The sequence below is a fragment of the Podarcis bocagei genome, assembly GCF_964188305.1.
Source record: "Podarcis bocagei genome assembly, chromosome: 13".
Classification (NCBI taxonomy): domain Eukaryota; kingdom Metazoa; phylum Chordata; class Lepidosauria; order Squamata; family Lacertidae; genus Podarcis; species Podarcis bocagei.
In genome coordinates this window covers 18,918,871-18,940,056 of record NC_138138.1, presented here as the reverse complement: position 1 = coordinate 18,940,056, position 21,186 = coordinate 18,918,871, and the positions used below count along the sequence as shown (strand labels likewise).

The following is a 21,186-nucleotide window of genomic DNA, read 5'->3' as shown; positions in this document are numbered from 1 at the left end:
AAGGGAGCCAGGTCCTAAAGCCCGGCGCAAGGAGACAGGAGGGTCCGGGGGGGTCCGCGTCAGAAGAATCCCGGAAGGAAGAGACCACGGGGGGCAGAGGGACCCAGAGAAGAACGGTCAGGCGGAAAAGGTGGAGTAAGGCTAGGTTAGTAAGCTGGTGCACAGGGGGCGGAGACTCAGACGGAGCTTCGCCGGTCTAACCTGCAAGACGTAGAGCTGCGCGCAGCAGCTTGAGAATGGAAACTGTAACTCAATAAAGACTTTTACAAGTGACCGCTGGCTAGCGTGATCCTCTGTGAGCTAGGATCTGGAAGCAGCTCTGACACATACGCTTCAGGTTACAGACTCTGCTAACCCAGAAATATTATCTCGGGTTAAGAACTTTGCTTCAGGATGAGAACAGAAATCACGCAGTGGCGGCACGGCAGCAGCAGGAGGCCCCATTGGCTAAAGTGGTACCTCAGGTTAAGAACAGTTTCAGGTTAAGAATGGACCTCCAGAACGAATTAAGTACTTAACCCGAGGTACCACTGTACTAGGGACGCAGGTGGCGCTGTGGGTAAAACCTCAGTGCCTAGGACTTGCCAATCGTATGGTCGGCGGTTTGAATCCCCGCGGCGGGGTGAGCTCCCGTCTTTCGGTCCCAGCTCCTGCCCACCTAGCAGTTCGAAAGCACCCCTAAGTGCAAGTAGATAAATAGGTACCGCTTTATAGCGGGAAGGTAAATGGCGTTTCCGTGTGCTGCGCTGGTGCTGGCTCACCAGAGCAGCTTCGTCACGCTGGCCACGTGATCCGGAAGTGTCTCCGGACAGCGCTGGCCCCCGGCCTCTTAAGTGAGATGGGCGCACAACCCTAGAGTCGGACACGACTGGCCCGTACGGGCAGGGGTACCTTTACCTTTACCTTACCACTGTACTTGGTTAAGGGTGCTGGGAATTGTAGCTCTGCGTGGAGCAAACTACAGTTACCAGGATTCTTTTGGGGCTCTGCAAAAGGTGCCTTTAGATGTTTGTTGTATATGCAGCCTGAGAGAGCTACTAGGAAGGTTTGGGCTGTCAGGGAGGAGCTGGCTGCCACCCACATTTCTTTCCCATGAGTCTTGCTTTCCGCACGCTCCTTCCCCCCCCCCCAGGAGCCCGCCCCCCCCCCAGCCAAAAGGAAGACATTCAGGACACAGGAAATCCAAGCAGCAGGCAGACATGACTTTTTGCTTTTTAATCCTCCCCACCCACCTCCACACACAGACATCACACACACTTTCCTAGAAATCATTCCCCCCCCCTCCAGAGTAATGAACGCAAATAAGTTAATAATTAAGACGACAGGATCAGGTCAGACACAGGCTGTAGCTGGAGGGAAGGGAGGTAATAAATATGAAGAGAGGAAACAGAATGAGGGAAGGGAGATTCCAGAAGGAAACTTACACCTAGCAATCCCCCCCCTACCCCGAAAAAGTATGTTCCAAAAGAACTCTACGGATCTCTCAGACGCTTATCCCAGGCTCCTCAATTAATATATCAGTCGTGATGGACTTCAGATTCAATGGATCTCCCACTCCAATCGGCAGCTGAAAGGGAAAGTGGGGCGCATGCAAAGCGGCAGATTGGGCACCTGCATCGAGGCTGCATGCGTCTGGTATCCACAAAGCAGCGGTGAGGCCTGGCAGGCGTGGTTGGTGCCTATGTGTGTACAGACAACACGCCCTAAAACATTCCCTAGGATCCACCTGCCGTGCACACGCAGGGAATCTTTGGCAAATGCGCCGAGATGGAACAGGTTCCCCGAGGGTAGGCAGTCGAAAAGCCCTGATCTCGCAGACTGCGCTGAGGGAAGGACTCTGGAGTCTGCTGTGCGCCGCAAGGGTGCAATGGCAGCATTGGTGTGTGTGTGAGAGAGAGGCAGCCAAAGGCAGGTTGTAGTGACTCTAAAGCAGCACCCACAAGACCCCAGTGCCCTGACACATGTGGTAGGTATGAAGTTTTGACCACTAGGGGCCCCATCATGGCCCCTCCAGTCCACAAGGTCTGCCTGGCTGCATCTCAATAATGCTTAAAGTTTGCTTCTCCACTGTAGAAGTGCAGCAACAACGTCTATCCCGTCCAGCCAATGGCCACGTTTGCGACGATGAACCTTGTTGACAGGGACTTCGCGGGCCAATAAGCAGAGCCAGACAAGGCAGCCTGGGGCCTGCCAATCAGCCAGGACCACACACCTTTCTTCTTGTCCAATGGGAACCATGCACATTTCCCTTGGCCAAAGGGCGGCCATCTTGGGCCTAGTGGTCCCATTGCTCCATCTCCATCTCTTCAGTAGCCAAAGTGACAAAGGTAGATTACCAGTCGCCTGTCTCCCTACGTCCGACCAGTACGAGTGAGCAGGGTGCAGACGCACGCGGTGTCGATTCGGATCCAGCGCCAGGTCACGATCTTGTCGGAATCCATGGTGAGCGCCCTCACGTACGACTGTTTGGCCTTGCACTCGGAGATCCAGTGTCGGCGGTCCACACCCCGGCAGCCACTCGCCGTGCCCCCAGCCGGGTTACACTTGGTCTCGAAGAAATATTGCTTCAGCGGGCCGGTCAGCGTCTGGACCTCAGAAAGCACCGTCACGGTTTTGGCGCGGATGTCGACGGCTGTCCGCTTGTTGGTCACCCAGACGTTGACGCTGTCGCACACCGACATTTCTCCCCGGCGGAGGGATCCGTCCAACGACCGCTTGGACCTGAGAGTCCGGTTTGCGGCCTGCGCCGGCTGGGCGTTCGAGTCCTCCATGAGGAAAAGCAAGGGCGGCTCTGCCGGTTCGCTGTTGGAAAGAGTGACACGCGGAGAAAAGAGGTCCCAGTCCCTCAGGGGGGTCTCGGCCCAGAGGACATCGGTGGCGTTGGACTGGGTACTGGCGCTGGGAAGGGGAGCAGCACGGATGACGCAGAGCAGTGGCGTGACCATGGCATGGAACAGAACAAGCATCACTCTCTGCGCGGCGGGGACCTGGGAAGACAGGGAGAGAAATGAGTCTCCAGAAATGCTGCACGCCTGCCGACAAAGGGCTCGAGAAAATGAGACAGATCTATGGATCCCCGTCATTATTTTCACTATTTTTAATAGATAATTTTATTATTTATTTTTTTTTCTCATGTTCTCTTTCTTTTGATTTCTCCTTTCCTTCTCTTTTCTTCCTTCTGACTTTGTTCTCTTCTAGACTAAGTAGCTGTTTTATCTCAGTAGTATATCATAAAAAAGATACTTTGTAATGAGTATGCATTTTTGTATATCTTTGAATAAGTATCTTTTCTTTCTTTTTTTAAAAAAAGATCAGTTTATTACCTATTGCAAGGCACTTAGAGAGATCTTAATACAGTCGTACCTCAGGTTACAGACGCTTCAGGTTGCGTTTTTTCAGATTACGGACGAGCCGAAACCCGGAAGTACCGGAATGGGTTATTTCCGGGTTTTGAAATCACACTTTGCGCATGTGCAGAAGCACCGAATCGCAACCTGCGTGTGTGCAGACACGGCGCTGCGGGATGCAAACGTTGCGGGTTGCGAACGTGCCTCCCGCATGGATCACATAAATAACCTGAGCATCCACTATACAATCAAGTGGTATAATGATTGTATTACACAAAAGATAAATAATAAACCTCTTTAAAAATATTGCCGCAGCAACAGGTACAAATGACACCAGCAGAGTGAAACAGTACAAACAGGCAGTGAAAATGGCAAATTAAAAATACTGGCAGAATTTGCCTTTAGGTTAGCTCAAAACAGGGTCAGAAGTATTTTGGCACCACAAAGCAACAATTGGACAGGGCACAGAGCTATTTGATGGGGTTTATGGTACAGTTGCCATATTTCAAACAGTTGCTAAGCTTCTTTTGGCAAAGTTGTTGACCTACTGAATTCAATAGAATAGTAAAATCATAGAGCTAGATGAGAACCTCAAGGGCTGGGGCGATGCAGGAATTTCAACGTGTGGTCCCCCATCCAATTTGAAACCATAGCAGACCCTGCTTAACTTTGCAAATGTACTTGCAGTGTTATCCCTGCAACAGGACTTCCTTCTGGGCAGACATGGTTAGAAACTGCACTGTCAGAAGCCTATTTGGGCAGCGAGAGACATATACCGTACTTTTCCATGTATAACCCACCCCCATGTTTAAGACGCCCCCTATTTTGGGGGACTCAAAATTAAGAAAATGAGGGGATGTTGCCAGGAGTTGTTGAGCTATGTGGGGGGGGGGAGGATTGCCCAATTTTTGAGCTTTTTTTGGGGGGGGTGGCATAAAGTTGTTAAGCCTTTTTTCAGAGATTGCCGAAAATCGCTCACCCATCTGCCTGACGCTGAAAGCCACAAATTGCCCGCCCTATTGCCACAGCGGCAACCAATCAACCCCAGCCTTTGCCGCAACACGCCCAATAGCTGCTGACGATCTCTGGCTCGCAGCAGGAACCAATCCCACGTCCCACCCTATGCACTATCCATGTATAAAAGGTAAAGGGACCCCTGACCGTTGGTCCAGTCGTGGCCAACTCTGGGGTTGCGGCGCTCATCTCGCTTTATTGGCCGAGGGAGCCAGCGTACAGCTTCCGGGTCATGTGGCCAGCATGACTAAGCCGCTTCTGGTGAACCAGAGCAGCGCACGGAAACGCCGTTTACCTTCCCGCCAGAGTGGTACCTATTTATCTACTTGCACTTTGACATGCTTTCGAACTGCTAGGGTGGCAGGAGCAGGGACCAAGCAACGGGAGCTCACCCCGTCGCGGGGATTTGAACCACCGACCTTCTGATCAGCAAGTCGTAGGCTCTGTGGTTTAACCCACAGCGCCACCTGCGTCCCTTATCCATGTATAAGGCGACCCCAATTTTTGGATGTAACTTTTTAAGAAAAAAAACCTCGTCTTATACATGGAAAAGTACGGTAAATTCAATTGATGGGGATGGGAGTAGATGGGGTGACGGGACAGTTACCTGTGGGTTCAATGCTTTCTTCAATCACAGCCAAGCAGATTCCAGGTTTTAATCATGACCTTCCAGGCTAGCGTCCTGCTGTGATGCTCCCTGACGCAAGCCAGCCTGGGAAGGAAGGGGTCCTTTATTTCTGTAGCGAGAGCTGCTTTCTGCCGCCCTGTCCCTTAATGGGTGCTGGTGCTTCCTCGCAGCTCACGTGCCCAGAAGTCTAGGCTCCTTGGGACGTCTGCAGATCTCACGCTGCATCTTTGCTTCTCCGCGGGATGAGCAAGGAGAAGGGACCTTTCTCACAGAAGCAAGTGTTTCGTCTCTGTCTCAGAGGACAGGAAGATGCTCTGGGGTGTCATTCACTTGAGGGCTTGATGCTACTCACAGCATCTGGCAGAGGAGACAAAAAAACAAACTCTTCAATGGACAAGATCAGAGTAGGCAACCTAAGGCCCACGGGCCACAAACAGCCCATGGGGGTTGTTTAACCGGTCTACAAGCTGTCCCCAAACTGAGCCGCCTGCTCAGCGAGTCCCCGCGTGCTGCGCTAAACTGGCGCAGCACGGCAAAGGGACTCGCTTCTGCAGCGCCGGAAATTGCGTCTGCGCAGACACAAAAGCTGGAATTCGTGGGCAGGCGTGCTCACACACATGTGCAATCCGGCCCACGGAGTGAACCGGCCCAGGTGAGGTTAACCTTGCCGACCCCTGGACAAGATTGAGGAGTCCCAGGTTTCCTTGCAAAAATCCTCAGGGGGTTTAGTACCTTCACCTTTGCATAAAATCCCCTCTGTGACATATTCCAACCTTCCGTTGTTTCAGTTGGCTGTGTACACACCATAAACACGAACTCAGGACGATACATGCTAAGAGGAAGGCATGTTTGGCAAATCCTCACCGTGATCAACTCCTGCCCGGAAATCTATGTCCCCACTGTGGAAGGACGTGTGGATCCAGAATTGGCCTCCACAATCACTTATGGACTCATTGTTAAAACCATATTCATGGAAGACAATCTAATTCGACTACAAGTGATTGCCAAAGAAGAAGAGGGAGGCATGCCATACATTTAACATGCTTTACTCCCCCCCCCCCAAGAATCCTGCGAACTGTTAGTTTAGTTCCACAGGGACGCAGGTGGCACTGTGGGTTAAACCACAGAACCTAGGACTTGCCAATCAGAAGGTTGGCAGTTCGAATCCCCACAACGGGGTGAGCTCCCGTTGCTCAGTCCCTGCTCCTGCCAACCTAGCAGTTCGAAAGCACATCAAAGTGCAAGTAGATAAATAGGTACCACTCCTGCAGGAAGGTAAACGGCATTTCCGTGCGCTGCTCTGGTTCGCCAGAAGCGGCTTAGTCATGCTGGCCACATGACCCGGAAGCTGTACGCCGGCTCCCTCGGCCAATAAAGCGAGATGAGCACCGCAACCCCAGAGTCGGCCACGACTAACCTAATGGTCAGGGGTCCCTTTACCTTTACCTTTTAAAGTGATGAAAGCTCCTAAATTATTGGCTTGTGAGAGCCATGCGGTCTGAAGTGGAGCAAGCAGTTCAGACCTCACACGTTGATTATCTAGTCCCTCCCAAGGTGAGCTAAGCCTGGCAGGACAGCTTACTCTGTGGCAGAGCTTTCCAAACTGTGCGTCACGACACATTAGTGCTCTGGCTGCAGTGTGTAGGTGTGTCATGCAAATGCTCCCTGCGCTCCTGCCAGGGCTGGAAAACGGTTAGTTTAACCTCCGTTTTGCTAGTGTCACCAGCATGAAAAGTCTGGAAAACTCTGCTCTATGGTCTTAACCCTTTCATGCATCAAATAGAATTAAGCATGTCTGAGGCTGGTTATCCCAGTTTCCTCAGGGAGGGTATGGCTGGCTGACAGGAATACTGAACAGCAGAACTACTAGGAGGTAAGGATACACTGCAACAGGTGCTCAGTGTTTTCAGAGAACCGTGCAATGTCTCTTGCCTTTTTACTGAATCCAGAAGGTTCTGGATCTCTGTCCCATGGCTAAAGCTCACTCGATCTTTCTCCTCCCCAAGAACTCAGGATGGAGACATGGTTCTACATAACACCTGCTCTGGATCCCACCCAGTTTGCAAAGAACATAAGAATGCAAGTGCCCTTCCCAGCTCTTGTTCCTAATCCATCAGCAGCCAACATGGTGCCATGCAGATGTTCTGGACTACAGCTGCCAATCATCCTGTATAATTGGCCATGCTGCCTGAAGCCAAAACATCTGGAGTGCAGCACGTTGGCTACCTCTGCTGTAATCCACATGATAACATCAAGAACAATTTTGTTTTTTAATGTTCCAAGGGCGCTGGAAGACACCCAAGAGATCATGCAGGACACAACCCTCATTTATGACGATTTAATTAATTTATATACCACTTATAATTGCCAAAGTGGCTACTCAGCAGTTTACAAGTATAAAACCAATTACAAAAAGAACATAAACGTGCGTAATTGAAAGACACAATAAAACAATCCTGACAAAACATTAAAATAAACATCCGCAATTAAAATGTGTGAGGAAACCAGTCCATTAAAGCAGTTAAAACAGGAGGTTCGGGTTAGGAGATCAGGGAAATGCTTGTTTAAACAGGTCTGTTGTCAAGAGCTGGCAGGTTGCCAATATCGATGGGGGTCTCTTGTACTTCGGCAGGGAGAGCAACTCACAATGCTGGTGCCACGAATGATATATCCTGCCTCTGTGTTACCACAAGCTGACAATCGCCAGACCATTGCAAAACTATCTGGGTTACGTTTGTTGATCATAATCCCCCTACCAGACAATGGAATGGAGCACCACAATATGCCATACAGTAGAAGGTAAAGAAAGGACACGGGTGGCGCTGTGGTCTAAACCACTGAGCCTCTTGGGCTTGCCAATCAGAAGGTTGGCGGTTCAAATCCCTGCGACGGGGTGAGCTCCCGTTGCTCTGTCCCAGCTCCTACCAACCTAACAGTTCGAAAGCACACTAGTGCAAGTAGATAAATAGGTACCACTCTGGCGGGAAAGTAAACAGCGTTTCCGTGTGCTCTGGCACTTGTCACGGTCCTCCGTCGGCCAGTAGTGTTTACCTTTATACTGAGGAAGCAGTGCTCTAGAAACTCAGATATATAAGCTAGGTGCTAAGTGGCTCCTTAAACCAGGGTTACAGTCACCAAAACGGAAGGTCTGGTTGCCATTTTGGGGAAAGATGGCTCTAAAGTCTTATGGACTGACTGATGGATTCTCAGTGAAACATCTGGCTAGTTCAGATGATGACCTTGAGCTAGGTTAAGAGCTCTGAGAACTTCAAAGAAGAAAAGTCGCTGGATCCAGGAACAGCCCACATATATATTTGGCTATTATTAATAGCGACTGCTCCTGCTCAGGCTGCACAGAAAAAGCATTTTGGTTCCAGAAATTCATTCTGATCATGCAGATAAAATATAACGGACAGAATTCTACAGGATGTGGTGTCAGTGGGTAAAAACAGTCCCGATCCAATGATCCCCAGGCATGCACCTCCAGATGGTAGACGTGTCAGGCACCATCCTGGCACCCAGCCATCTTCACTTGGTCCCAGGTTGTCGATAGGTAAAGGTAAAGGGACCCCTGACCATTAGGTCCAGTCATGGCCGACTCTGGGGTTGCGGCGCTCATCTCGCTTTACTGGCCGAGGGAGCCGGCATACAGCTTCCGGGTCATGTGGCCAGCATGACTAAGCTGCTTCTGGTGAACCAGAGCAGCGCACGGAAACGCCGTTTACCTTCCCGCCGGAGCGGTACCTATTTATCTACTTGCACTTTGACATGCTTTCGAACTGCTAGGTTGGCAGGAGCAGGGATCGAGCAACGGGAGCTCACCCCGTCATGGGGATTTGAACTGCTGACCTTCTGATCGGCAAGTCCAAGGCTCTGTGGTTTAACCCACAGCGCCACCCGCGTCCCTCAAGTTGTCGATAGCCAGGTGCAAAATGCGCCTGGCGCCTGGCTAATTCCAAACACTGGGTAGAAGCTACACCAAAATGTTGCTCTGTACCTTTGCTCTCAAACAGGAGTGTCATCCTTCAAGGTCTGAGCAAATCAACCATACATACTCTCCTTAGGATACTGCTAGAAAGGGCAAGATATGTCTCTGAATTCCTCTTATCGTATTGACCATGCCTCTGACCTACAGGCTGCAGCTCCCAGGCCCTCTTACTAAAGTAACTTTCCTTTCCTCCATCGTTCTACCCGGACACTGAGGTCCAGTGCCGAGGGCCTTCTGGTGGTTCCCTCACTGCGAGAAGCCAAGTTACAGGGAACCAGGCAGAGGGCCTTCTCGGTAGTGGCACCCGCCCTGTGGAGCGCCCTCCCACCAGATGTCAAAGAGAAAAACAACTATCAAACTTTTAGAAGACATCTGAAGGCAGCCCTGTTTAGGGAAACTTTTATGTTTAATAGATTATTGTATTTTAGTGTTTTGTTGGAAGCCGCCCAGAGTGGCTGGGGAAACCCAGCCAGGTGGGCGGGGTATAAATAATAAATTATTATTATTATTATTATTATTATTATTATTATTATTATTATTATTATTATTTAACCCTAGGGGAAAGTGTTTCCTTTTGCTTCCTTTATTTTTATGGTGTTCCAAATTTGTTTCTGTACTTCTTCAGACTTGAGGGTTCTCGCACTTTGCTTCTCAGTGGCCCTGTTTTGGGAACAACACCAAGGACTGGGGAAAGGACTCTGGAAGCCAGTGTTCTCTGGCTTAGAGCAGGGCGAGGCTTGGGCTCCTGGCTTCCCTGGCAGGGGAGTGGTGCCTAGTGGCTAAGCAGACAACAACTGGTAAATCCAATTCCAGGGTCCCTTTCAAAAAGCATGTCTCTTGAACTGAAATGCAAGAGAACTGAAATTCATTTCCACCTCCTGGAATTGAAATGCTGTGATGCTGAGCTGGCCCTGAAGTCTAAGCTCATGCCACAAGCAACCCACTTCTTCCCAAAGACTGGCTCAGTGGTAGAGCCTCTGCTTTGCATGCAGAAGGTTGCAGGTTCGATCCCAGGCGTCTCTGGTGCAAGGATGTGAGAGAAAAAAGTAAAGGGAAACGTAAAGGACCCCTGGACGGTTAAGTCCAGTCAAAGGCGACTATGGGGTTGCAGCGCTCATCTCGCTTTCAGGCCGAGGGAGCCAGCGTTTGTCCACAGATGGTTTTCCGGGTCATGTGGCCAGCATGACTAAAGCGCTTCTGGCGCAAAGAAACACCGTGATGGAAGCCAGAGTGCATGGAAACGCCAATTACCTTCCCGCCGCAGTGGTACCTATTTATCTACTTGCACTGGCGTGCTTTCAAATTGCTAGGTTGGCAGGAGCTGGGACTGAGCAATGGGAGCTCACCCTGTCGAGGGGATTCGAACTGCTGACCTTCTGATCAACAAGTCCAAGAGGCTCAGTGGTTTAGACCGAGGGAACCGCTGTCTGGAACCCCTGGAGAACTGCAGCCAGACCAATGGTCTGATTCCGTCTTAAGCCACTTCCCGGGTGGAGATAGAGGCTTACGAAACACCTTTTTAACTCAAAAGCTCGCCGCCGCCCCATCCCACCCCAGGGGCAGCTGGGAAACATCAGGTGACGCCTGCGAATCCTGCAGCTGCTGCCGGGAGCCAGGGGAATGGGATCCAGATGTAGCAACATCTGGGGAGGACAGCCACGTGGGGGATGGGGTTGGGAGGGTAGCTAATCCCTCTCGCCTTTGAAACTGACACTGATGGAGCTCTAACTTCCCACCCCCACCCGCTCTCCCTTTCTTCCCCCCCACCCCCACCCCCTGCCATCCTTCAGCAGCCAATCTTGGCTGAGCTGAATCCCTTTACCTTCCTCACCCCTGCCATTCATCCTGGAGGGGACACAGGAGAATGGGGTGGAGTGGGGGGGGGGAGGAATAGGGACTAGGAGGCAATTGGGGAATAAGCCGTCTCTTTGCCTGTGAAGGACTGGGAGAGATTGCATGGAAGGGGGTTACGGGGATCAGGCTGTGTGAGACACAAACAAGACATACTGCCCTGGCATCTCCTGAACTCCCACATCCAGAGAAAGGCATGGGCAGACTAAGGGGAGCCAGAAAGGAATTGGGACGGAGTTAGGGCCCCGTAAAGTGGCAATTTGTCCATTAGGACAGATGGGACAATGATGACCCACAATCTCAGCCAGCACCCAACTGACTGACCTCCTTACATCCTGTCCAGGGGTGGCACCAGCTGCCACCTTCTTCCTCCTCAGCCTTAGTGTTGCCATTATAGAGCTCAGCCTGGATAGCTCAGTTGGTTAGAGCACAGTGTTGATAATGCCAAGCTTGCAGGTTCGATCCCTGTAGGGGAGATCAGCCATATTCCTGCGTTGCAGAGGGTTGAACTAGATCGTGGGTAGGCAAACTAAGGCCCGGGGGCCGGATCTGGCCCAATTGCCTTCTAAATCTGGTCTGTGGACGGTCTGGGAATCAGCGTGTTTTTACATGAGTAGAATGTGTCCTTTTATTTAAAATGCATCTCTGGGTTATTTGTGGGGCATAGGAATTCATTCATTTTTTCCCTTCAAAATATAGTCCGGCCCCCCACAAGGTCTGAGGGACAGTGGACCGGCCCCCTGCTGAAAAGCTTTGCTGACCCCTGGACTAGATGATCCTCAGGGTCCCTTCCAACTCTACAATTCTATGATCTATAAACTCAGCAAGGAGGGAGAGGATGGGGGCAAATCTGTGATGGGCTGGCTCAACTCTGGTGCCACTCTGGTCCTCCATCTTTTGCACACACACACACACACACACACACACACCCAATCACAAAGGGCTATGGAAACGGGTACAGAGGAGAGCAACCAAAATGATCAAATGTGTGGAAACCAAGCCTTAAGCTTGAGGGAGATGGATATGTTTAGCCTAGAAAAGAGGAGACTGAGAGGAGGAGACATGATAAGTAAAGGTAAAGGGACCCCTGACCATTAGGTTCAGTCATGGCCGACTCTGGGGTTGTGGTGCTCATCTCGCTTTATTGGCTGAGGGAGCCGGCGTACAGTTTCCGGGTCATGTGGCCAGCATGACTAAGCCGCTTCTGGCGAACCAGAGCAGCGCACGGAAAAGCCGTTTACCTTCCCGCCGGAGCGGTACCTATTTATCTAATTGCACTTTGACGCGCTTTCGAACTGCTAGGTTGGCAGGAGCAGGGACTGAGCAACGGGAGCTCACCCCGTCGCGGGGATTCAAACCTCCGACCTTCTGGTTGACAAGTCCTAGGCTCTGTGGTTTAACCCACAGCGCCACCTGCGATCTTCAAATACCTTAAGAGCTGCCACGTGGAAGATGGAGTAAGCTTGTTTTCTGCTGCTCCAGAGTGCAAGACCCCAACCTATGGCTTCAAGTCACGGAGATCAAGATCAGGAAGAACTTTCTGGTGCTAAGAGCTGTTCTGACAGTGGAACCTCCCTCGGGAGGTTGTGGACTCTCCTCCCTTGGAGGTTTCTAAGCAGAGGTTGGACGGCCATCTGTCATGGATGCCTTAGCTGAGATTCCTGCATTGCAGGGGGCGGGTTGGGCTAGATGACTCTCGGGTCCCTTCCAACCCTATAATTCTACGATTATAGAACTCCTGCTTTCCCTACCAAGGGGAAGGAAGAAAAGAAGGGGCTACAAGCTCAAGGGTCTCCAGGAACAAAGTGGAATCCAAACAGGTTAGGGCAGAGGGATGGGGGATCGAGCCCCCTTGGAGTGGGGGAGAATGGTGTTGTTTCATGGCTGGGCAGCCTGGGGAAAGGACTCTGGAAGCCAGTGTTCTCTGGCTTAGAGCAGGGTGAGGCTTGGGCTCCTGGATTCCCTGGCAGGGGAGTGGTGCCTAGTGGCTAAGCAAACAACTCTGAAGAGAGTTAAGCCCGACCCTTGGGCTATTGGCAGAAGCATCTATCTGTTCTCTCCCCCCCCCCAGTGCCCTGTGCCCGTGACCTCTCCCTCTCCCGCAAGAAAGGGGGGGGCGGGTTGTGGGTGCTGCCGCTGTGCGAAGCTGCAGGCAGTCAGCGCAGGGGAACCAGCCCCTGCTCCGAGGAGGTATGCGTAGCTTAGCACCGGGCAGGCTGCGACCTGCCACCGAGCAGCGCAAGCACCGAGCAGCAAGCAGGAAGCTGCGGCTTTGTGGAGGATGCCCAGAGTTCTGGCCCGCAGCTCCCGCAGAGGGGGCTCCCAGTCTCCCATTCATTATTTCCTCTCCCTCGGTGGGGCGTCTCGGCCTTCTTTTGCCAACACCCAAAGGCAGCAGCAGATCAGCTTCTGCAGCAAGGCAGCCCCAAGCTCTCTGTACAAGACAATCCTGTTCCCGCAGCTTGGATTTCCGTGGCAATTGCTAGGTTTTTGGTTTGTTTGCACAATGCCTTTCCTCTTTCTATTTCTAAAATCGAAGCTTCGTCCCCACCTCTGTCACACATGCATGCAGGCTTGCGGAGAAGGAGGAAAGGGGGTGAACAATGAGAAGCGGGTTGTATAGGACCTGCAAGCACCGTATTTTCCACTCTATAAGACGCACCAGACCATAAGATGCACCTAGTTTTTGGAGGAGGAAAGCAAGGAAAAAAATATTCTGAATCTCAGAAGCCAGAACAGCAAGAGGGATCGCTGCGCAGTGAAAGCAGCGATCCCTCTTGCTGTTCTGGCTTCTGGGATAGCTGCGCAGCCTGCATTCGCTCCATAAGACGCACACACATTTCCCCTTACTTTTTAGGAGGGAAAAAGTGAGTCTTATAGAGCAAAAAATACGGTCGTACTGCAGGGGGAGACAAGAAGCAGCATGCAAAGTGCTGAAGCCCTCCTGTATGACTACTGCCCACAACCCAAGCCCTGACTCTGCCCCCCGTGCATGAGGAGTAGAAACTTGCATTTGCTAAAGTGAAAGCCAGGATTCTGAGGCCTGTGTGGATCCTTGGCGCAGGCACCCTAAGACCTGGTGAAATGCAGACTGCCCAGATTTCAACGTTGTTTAAATTAACCCTTTTAACCCAGGAGGTCCAGTATTCTCCCCATCTCCACAAACCTCCGCACCGAAGCCACCTTTCCGCCCCATCTCCCCTCCAGGAGATTTTACAGCCTTGCCTAGTTGGCAGCTCTGAGCCCTAAAGCGCCCGGGAGTGCGAAAACATCGCAGCACCTGCCCCCATTCCTCTCTCCTACTGAAGGCGTTAGCAACACTTGGATGCCTCGCCCTGTCAATCAAGCAGCTCTGAATTCACCCTGAAGTGAAAGCAGATGCCTTGGTGCAATTGCTGCCCCAGGAAACCAAGTCTTGAAGCTGGAGGGAACCGGCGTACTTCAGAACCTGAGGGTGCTCTTGGGACAAAAGGCCGCGGAGAGGAAGGCCTCTCAGCCTTTGGATCGCGTGACTAAAGAATCTCCCAGAGACTTGGGCTAAGAGGAGATCCGATTTGTTCCAGAGAACCCAGGCGTCCTGACATCTTTTTGACCCTCGAAAAGAATTCAGATAGCTTCTCCCTACTAAGCCAGTGACTGTGGAGAACCATTTTCCCTCTGGAGGGTTGCTTTGTGTGTGTGTATGTGTGTGTGTGTAGCAGGTAAGCGACTACTAGGTGAAGCCCAGGCTGGTGACGGGTGGAGCCACAGCTGATGATGAGCACAGACAAAAGTGTTCTGGATTAACTAATCCACAATAAAAACAGCTCAGCTACTCTTCTGGAAAGCCAGTGAAAGTAATTCCTTTCTTCACTTTGATCTGCAACATACACAAACATAGATATATGGCAGAAACCTACTAATCCGTTGTCAGACAGCTGGGGTGGAGAGCTTCTTTTCCCCAAGCCATACAACAAGGGTTTTGTGTGTGTGGTTGTTGCTCTTTATTGTCTTGTTTTATCACATAAAATACTGCCTCTTCCAAATGTTCCCAAAGGAGGGAACAGGAAGGAAGGAATTCGGAGAGAAGAATGGAGGCTGCAGGTTGCCTGCCTGGGCTTTAAGGAGGGCTTTTCCCCCCAGCTGGAACTCGCTGGAACTCAGTGTTGGCACAACAAGGGAGGCATTCATGATGAGTTCGGTCACCTCTTTTTCTAGAAAAAGAGAGCTGGCTTTAAGCTATGAGGTTGGGCACCCGGGAACCTAAGCCACTAGGCTGGGTAATTCACAGGTGCCAACTCTTAGGAGCTGAGCTCCCTTCAGCCCCCCCCCAAATATTTAAGGGGGAAGCCCCCCCAGTTGATGGGCATTGCCATTCAAATGCTGTGTGCACCCCACGTCTTGTGATCGATTATGTGGGGCTCCCAATATTTTATTCAAGTTGGCATCCCTGCTACTGTGATCACTCAGAGCAAATTAACCCACAAGCCATTGGGGCTGTGTAGACTTTAACGGGGAAGCGGGTGGCACTGTGGTCTAAACCACAGAGCCTAAGGCTTGCTGATCCGAAGGTTGGCGGTTCGAATCCCCACGACGGGGTGAGCTCCCGTTGCTCGGTCCCAGCTCCTGCCAACCTAGCAATTTGAAAGCATGTCAAAGTGCAAGTAGATAAATAGGTACCACTCCAGCAGGAAGGTAAACGGCATTTCCGTGCGCTGCTCTGGTTTGCCAGAAGCGGCTTAGTCATGCTGGCCACATGACCCAGAAGCTGTACGCCAGCTCCCTCGGCCAGTAAAGCGAGATGAGCACCGTAACCCCAGAGTCGTCCGCGACTGGACCTAACGGTCAGGGGTCCCTTTACCTAGACTTTTAACAGCTGAAAGCACAACTCAATTGCTTGCTCCCCCCTCCATTTCTATCAAAGCTGCTTTGATGGGAAAACACATCAAAAGGCAGTATTTCGTAAGAAACTGCAGGACAGAAACCGGATAGGTAGATAGACAGAGCGTGGCTAACACTACGTGCACTATTAGGATTGCCACATTTCCCCAGACATTTCAGCATTTTCCACCCGGACACCGTTTCCGACTGCCATATTCCGGCTATGTCCAGGAAATCCCAGAAGTATTGGCAGCTCTGTGTACTACGCTTCCCAAACCAGTGGTGGGAGGGCACTGGATGCCGGGTAAACAGGACTGCGTACACAGCCTGGTTCTCAGCTGATGTATCAGGATCCAGTCTTCCATCCCAGCTTGACCTAAACTAGATTGCAACAGCAGCATTGTCCCCTAACAAAGATATGGTAAAACAAGAACAATAACAAGAAGAATGTACGTTTGGGCTAAATGTGGTGTTGGGGCCTGACATACTGAAGACTAGGCCTTAGTCAGAAAAAAATCATAACGCGTCATAATACTCAGTTCCCACACTGTTGGGACCTACTCCTGGGGACCCTTTTGAGGATAAGGTAATTTTCAGACTATTATTATTATTATTATTATTATTATTATTATTATTATTATTATTATTAATTGAATTTATATACTGCCCTATACCCGGGGGTCTCAGGGAGATTCACAAAATAAAATCAAGATATAAAACCACAAGATACATAATAAAAATAAAAACCCAATAGCACCCCCCCAAAAAAACCACATTTTAAAAGTGCATGGGATGCAAATCAGATCAACCAAATGTCTGGTTAAAAAGGAACGTTTTTGCCTGGCGCCTAAAGGTGTATAATGAAGGTGCCAGGTGAACTTCCCTGGGGAGAGCATTCCATGTGTTTATTCCCTATGAGCATCTATTTTCTCAGACAACTCGCTGATTCTACCAGCTATTACAATATACAAGAAAATGAGTCTACAAAGCTACAAGTCCTCCTGTGCATCTCTGCATGGGAGAGATGTGCAAACTCTTGTACGACATCTGCTCTAACTCCTGTCCTATTCACAAAAGCTTAGGTCTTGCCTGTGTAACTCTGGGAAACAGGATGGAGGGTAGAGGAAACTTTAGGCTGGAAGGCACAAGATGCAGCCACCTTGCTGAATGAAGCTCAGCAGGGCCGGGCCAGGTCAGTACCTGGATGGGAGACTGCCTGAGAATGCCTGGGATGGAAGAGTAATGCAAAATAACCAAGCCGGCACCTGTAATTCTTGCCTCTGGTCCAAGACTAAATCTTAGTTAAATGGAATAAGAAACCACTACCTTGCTGAAGCTAAGCAGGTCTGGGTCTGGTCTGTGCCGGGATGGGAGACAGCCTGGGACCTACATGCATGTCTTGGGATCTGCGACGGGAGAATTGTTAGAAAATAACCAAACAGTGCAATGATATCTGGAGATCAAGGAGCTGACTGGTATGTTCTTCATCATTTCTCTTGCCCACCTTGCTCGGGAGCAGCAGTCAAACAGTATTTGATTGCACCAGGAGCCCGCCTCATCCCAGGTAAGCCCTGGACGGAGATTGCTGAGATCCGAACACGCTGGCCTTTAACCCCTCTCCCAAGGCTAGCAATCTGGGTGGTTCCTTCCTAGTGGGATTTCTGCTTTTCAAAGGTCAATATTCTAATCCACCTTTCCTGGGTTCTGCGACTTTGGGAGAAAAGGGGCGAGTTTGTATGTGTTTATGTAAGGGGGTGACCCTGGCTTCCCTGTGCGTTGCATCACCCACTTTTCCAGGGAACCCAGGCGTCCTGCTTTCCATCACCAGCAGGTAATCCAAACCAGGCGGGTGAAGGGGCGAACATGCAAGGGATATTTCCGCCTTTCCGTTCGTTCGTCTTCTCTCCAGCTGGTTTCCATCTAGCCCAACTCGTAGGCAAATATGTGAGCGTGTGTGTGTGTGTGTGTGTAAGGTGGCATATTTCCCTTGACCATGAACTTGTCCTCCCCTCCCCCTTTACCTGGGTGGGATGGACGGGCAGCAAAGTGGGGGCCAAAAAGCCCTGTAGGGCGTCAGAGGTGCCCGGACTCCTGGGTTCTTTCTGAGGGGAGTGAGGTCTAATGTTGGGTGGGTTGTGTGTGTGAGAGAGGGGGAGAGTTAAGGCAATCCTGGATGCCTGGGTCCTCTGGAGTAACAGTCCATTTAGCTAGCATGCTGGAATCCCGGACGCCTGGGTCCTAGGCAGAAAGGTGCGTGCGTGTTGTGCTGGGGGTGGGGGTGGGGGCTGGAATCTCGGGCGCCTGGGTTCTTTGGGAGGGAATGGGATCTTGAAGCTGGATTCCCCCATCTTAGGAAGCTGGCTTCCTTACGAGTAACCAAGGCTAGCTCTCTCTTGCCCATTTGCCTCCTTACCTTTACGGCGCCCTCGCTGCGCCCCGGGCCATCGTCCTCCTGCCCCTTGGCATCGGGGGTGAGGGGGGCACCCCTCCTCCTCCTCTCCCAGCCAGACGGGCGCCTTCAGGTTTCCACACGCCCAAGGGGAGCCGCTGACCGTCGGGATCCCATTCCCCGCTTTGCTGTTCAAGCGAGCGCAAAGGCTGCTGGAGACGACTTGGAGATTGGAAGGTGGGGGGGTGGAGAGAGGGAGAGGGAGGCTCCTCCGCTCCCCAAATGGGGGGAGAAGGGGACGGGACGGCGCGGAGAGCAGGGAAAGACCCAGGTGGAGGAGGACCGGAGGAACTGGTTTGGAGGTGCCGGAGAAGGAAGGAAGGAAGGAAGGAAAGAATGAAAGAAAGAAAAGTGAAGATCGGCAGAAGGAGGGAGCGGGGTGTTGGAATCTAGACGGAGGGGAGACCGTCGAGGCTGCGCTGCGCTCTTCTTCCCGCTTCTGGAGGCTTCCCTCCTCCCTGCAGCTTGCCCGGTCTTGCCCTCCCCGACGCCCGCCTCTCCCGCCGCGCCGTGCTCGCTCTCCGAAAGGGCCCGCCAGGCGCCCGTCGAGGCGCAGACGTGACCTGGCCCCGCGCATGCCCGCCTTCTGAGACGGCGTCTTTCACCGCGGACTAGTCTCCCGCCCAGAGGGTTTCCTCGAACTCCCGGCGCCAGGGCTGGGGGGGGGGGGGGAGGAAGTCCGAGAAAAGACCCCCACCCCCCTCGGGGACCCCGTCGAGGCATCTAAGCTAATGTCCTCCTTCATCTTTCGTCGCCACGTCGGGGCTCGGCTTTCCGAGAGAGAGCCCGTGAAATCTACAAGAGGAGGAGGGCGAAGGAAGGAGAGGAAAAGAAAAACCCAGCCTGGGAGAGCGCCGTCGGTTAGAGCACCATGGTGCTGAAAAGGCCAAGGTTGCAGGTTCGATCCCCACGTGGGACCGCTGCGGGTTAAGTTGGGTCCTTTCCAACGCTACAATTCTGTGGTCCAGAAGAAGAGCCGAGCCAGCAACAGCCTCGATGACCAGAAAGGGCATTTCCCACAGTGACACCCAAACCCCAGTTTGGGAATGCCAGCACGGTGTTGATAGCAGTTAAGCTTTCAGATTTGGAGCCTGAGGACCGAGGTTCGAATCCCTGCTCAGCCATGGGTTTGGGCCGGCCGCTTGGTCTCATCCTGACCTACCTCACAGGGTTGTTGTGAGGATGATATGGGGGGGAGGAGAACAACGTATGCCTCCTCGAGCTCCTTTTGGGGGTGCAAATGTAAATGAATACAGTGAAGCCTGTAATGCTGGTCATTTGCGCGCGCCCCCCGGGACGGCTGTGGGCAGCATTCCTTCATTGCAGGGGGTTGGACTAGATGACCCCTGGGGTCCCTTCCAACTCTACAATTCTATGAATCGATGATTCCGTGGCTTCGAATATAATGTGCAACCTAGGTAGCGGCTGCTTTCTCGCAACCAAATCTAAGAAAGGAAGGATAAGGAATACGAACTGGTTTATTATGGTGTGGGCTTTTGTGGGCCAGAATTGACTTCATCAGATGTGTGGAGCAATATGTACTCAGTTAGGAAACAGAGTTTGTGCCCATGTGCCCCTGAAATGTACAGGGCACAACCGGTGCCAGTTCCGTGTAAAGCTTACATGTTCTGTGCGTACCTTGTATTCATTCAGGCTTCGCATTAGAACTGACACAGCCTGTGCCTTGTGCATTTCAGGGCCATTTGAGCTCCACAGTTGACAGTGTTTGCCTCTGTACCCAAATGTGCGCAGCACATAGCTAGGGACACACTTTATGCCAGGGCTGCGTAACCTGTGGCTTTCCAGGTTTTGCCGGACGGCAGCTGCCATCATCTCCAATCATAGGCCATGCTGGCTGGATCTGGGAGTTTGCGGGGGTTTGGCCACAAGTTCCTGCACCCTCATGCTTAATGCATCTGAGGCAGAATGGCCGGCCCTACCGTTGGGGTGAGACAGCCGCCTCAGGCAGCTAGCTGATTTTGGGTGCCTATGAAAGGGCGGCAAATAGTTATTTACAGTGCTATCCTAGGCAGAAACAAGTGTCGCTGAGTTCAATTAGACTTACTTCCAGGTGTATAGGTTTGCAGCCTGAATTTATTATTGTTGCATTTGTACTCCTAGGGAGAGGCGTGGTTCCCTGCCACAGGGGGTCAACATAACTTGGCCACCCAGAGGTATTATGCAATATTGCTAGGGGACAGTGCAGTGGGGAGGGCAAAATTGGGCAGAGAGATTGCCGCCCTGCCAAGTACAGCAAAATGTCTCTGATCAGTCCTGTTAGAAGGGGCTGTGGTTCTTGAAATTTTATGTCCTGTTCTAGCGCTCTCCATTCCTCATTTTTCCAATCTGAAATTCAGTTCTTTACATTTTGCAGCAGTTACCCCTCCCCAAAAGTTTTCATGCCACTCTCTTTTCATAAACACATTTTCGTATGCCATCTTCATTCCATATATTCATTTCCACGCACACTTTCCTCTCCAGCATATTCATTTTTGTGAACTTTGGCTGGTCGGAGAACTGCCTCACAAATTGCAGACGAGTGCAAATTTTTGAAGGGTGGTGGTGTTTCGGTCTTCCAATTATTTCAGAAAGTGTGAATTGGATCGATTTGGCGTCAAATACAGACGGAATCGAATTTGTCCTCCATTCCTTTGTAGGGAGTCAGGCTGCAATCCTAAACCCACAGACATTGGAAGCAAATCCCACTGGATTCAATAGGTACTTCTGCGTAGGCATGACTAGGATTGTGCAGCATACTTATGTCATCAGATAATAAAGATAACAATATATGAGCGTACCAGAGCAATTCTAAGCATATTTTAATCAGAAGCTTTGCTGTGTTCAATGAGGTTTTACTCCTGCAATAAGGGTGTTTAGGCTTGTAGCCTATATAGAATAGAATCATAGAATCATAGAGTTGGAAGAGACCACAAGGGCCATTGAGTCCAACCCCCTGCCAAGCAGGAAACACCATCAGAGCATTCCTGACATATGGTTGTCAAGCCTCTGCTTAAAGACCTCCAAAGAAGGAGACTCCACCATACTCCTT

The 21,186-nt window shown here is 51.3% G+C and overlaps 1 protein-coding gene across 1 annotated transcript; it reads right to left on the bottom strand.

The window, feature by feature from the left end:
• Window positions 1–1,240: 1,240 nt before the first annotated feature.
• On the bottom strand, window positions 1,241–18,641 carry NTF4 (neurotrophin 4). The gene is made up of 3 exons (XM_081166938.1): window positions 18,102–18,641; window positions 4,969–5,346; window positions 1,241–2,987 (listed from the first exon to the last, which is right to left on the bottom strand). The coding sequence occupies exon 3, from the start codon at window positions 2,964–2,966 to the stop codon at window positions 2,352–2,354; it is 615 nt and encodes a 204-aa protein (XP_081023064.1). The 5' UTR covers window positions 2,967–2,987; window positions 4,969–5,346; window positions 18,102–18,641; the 3' UTR covers window positions 1,241–2,351.
• Between the last annotated feature and the right edge of the window lie 2,545 nt (window positions 18,642–21,186).

What these genes read in the sequence shown, in the direction of transcription:
- NTF4 (XM_081166938.1), bottom strand. Translation starts at nt 2,966, where the DNA reads ATGCTTGTTCTGTTCCATGCCATGGTCACGCCACTGCTCTGCGTCATC.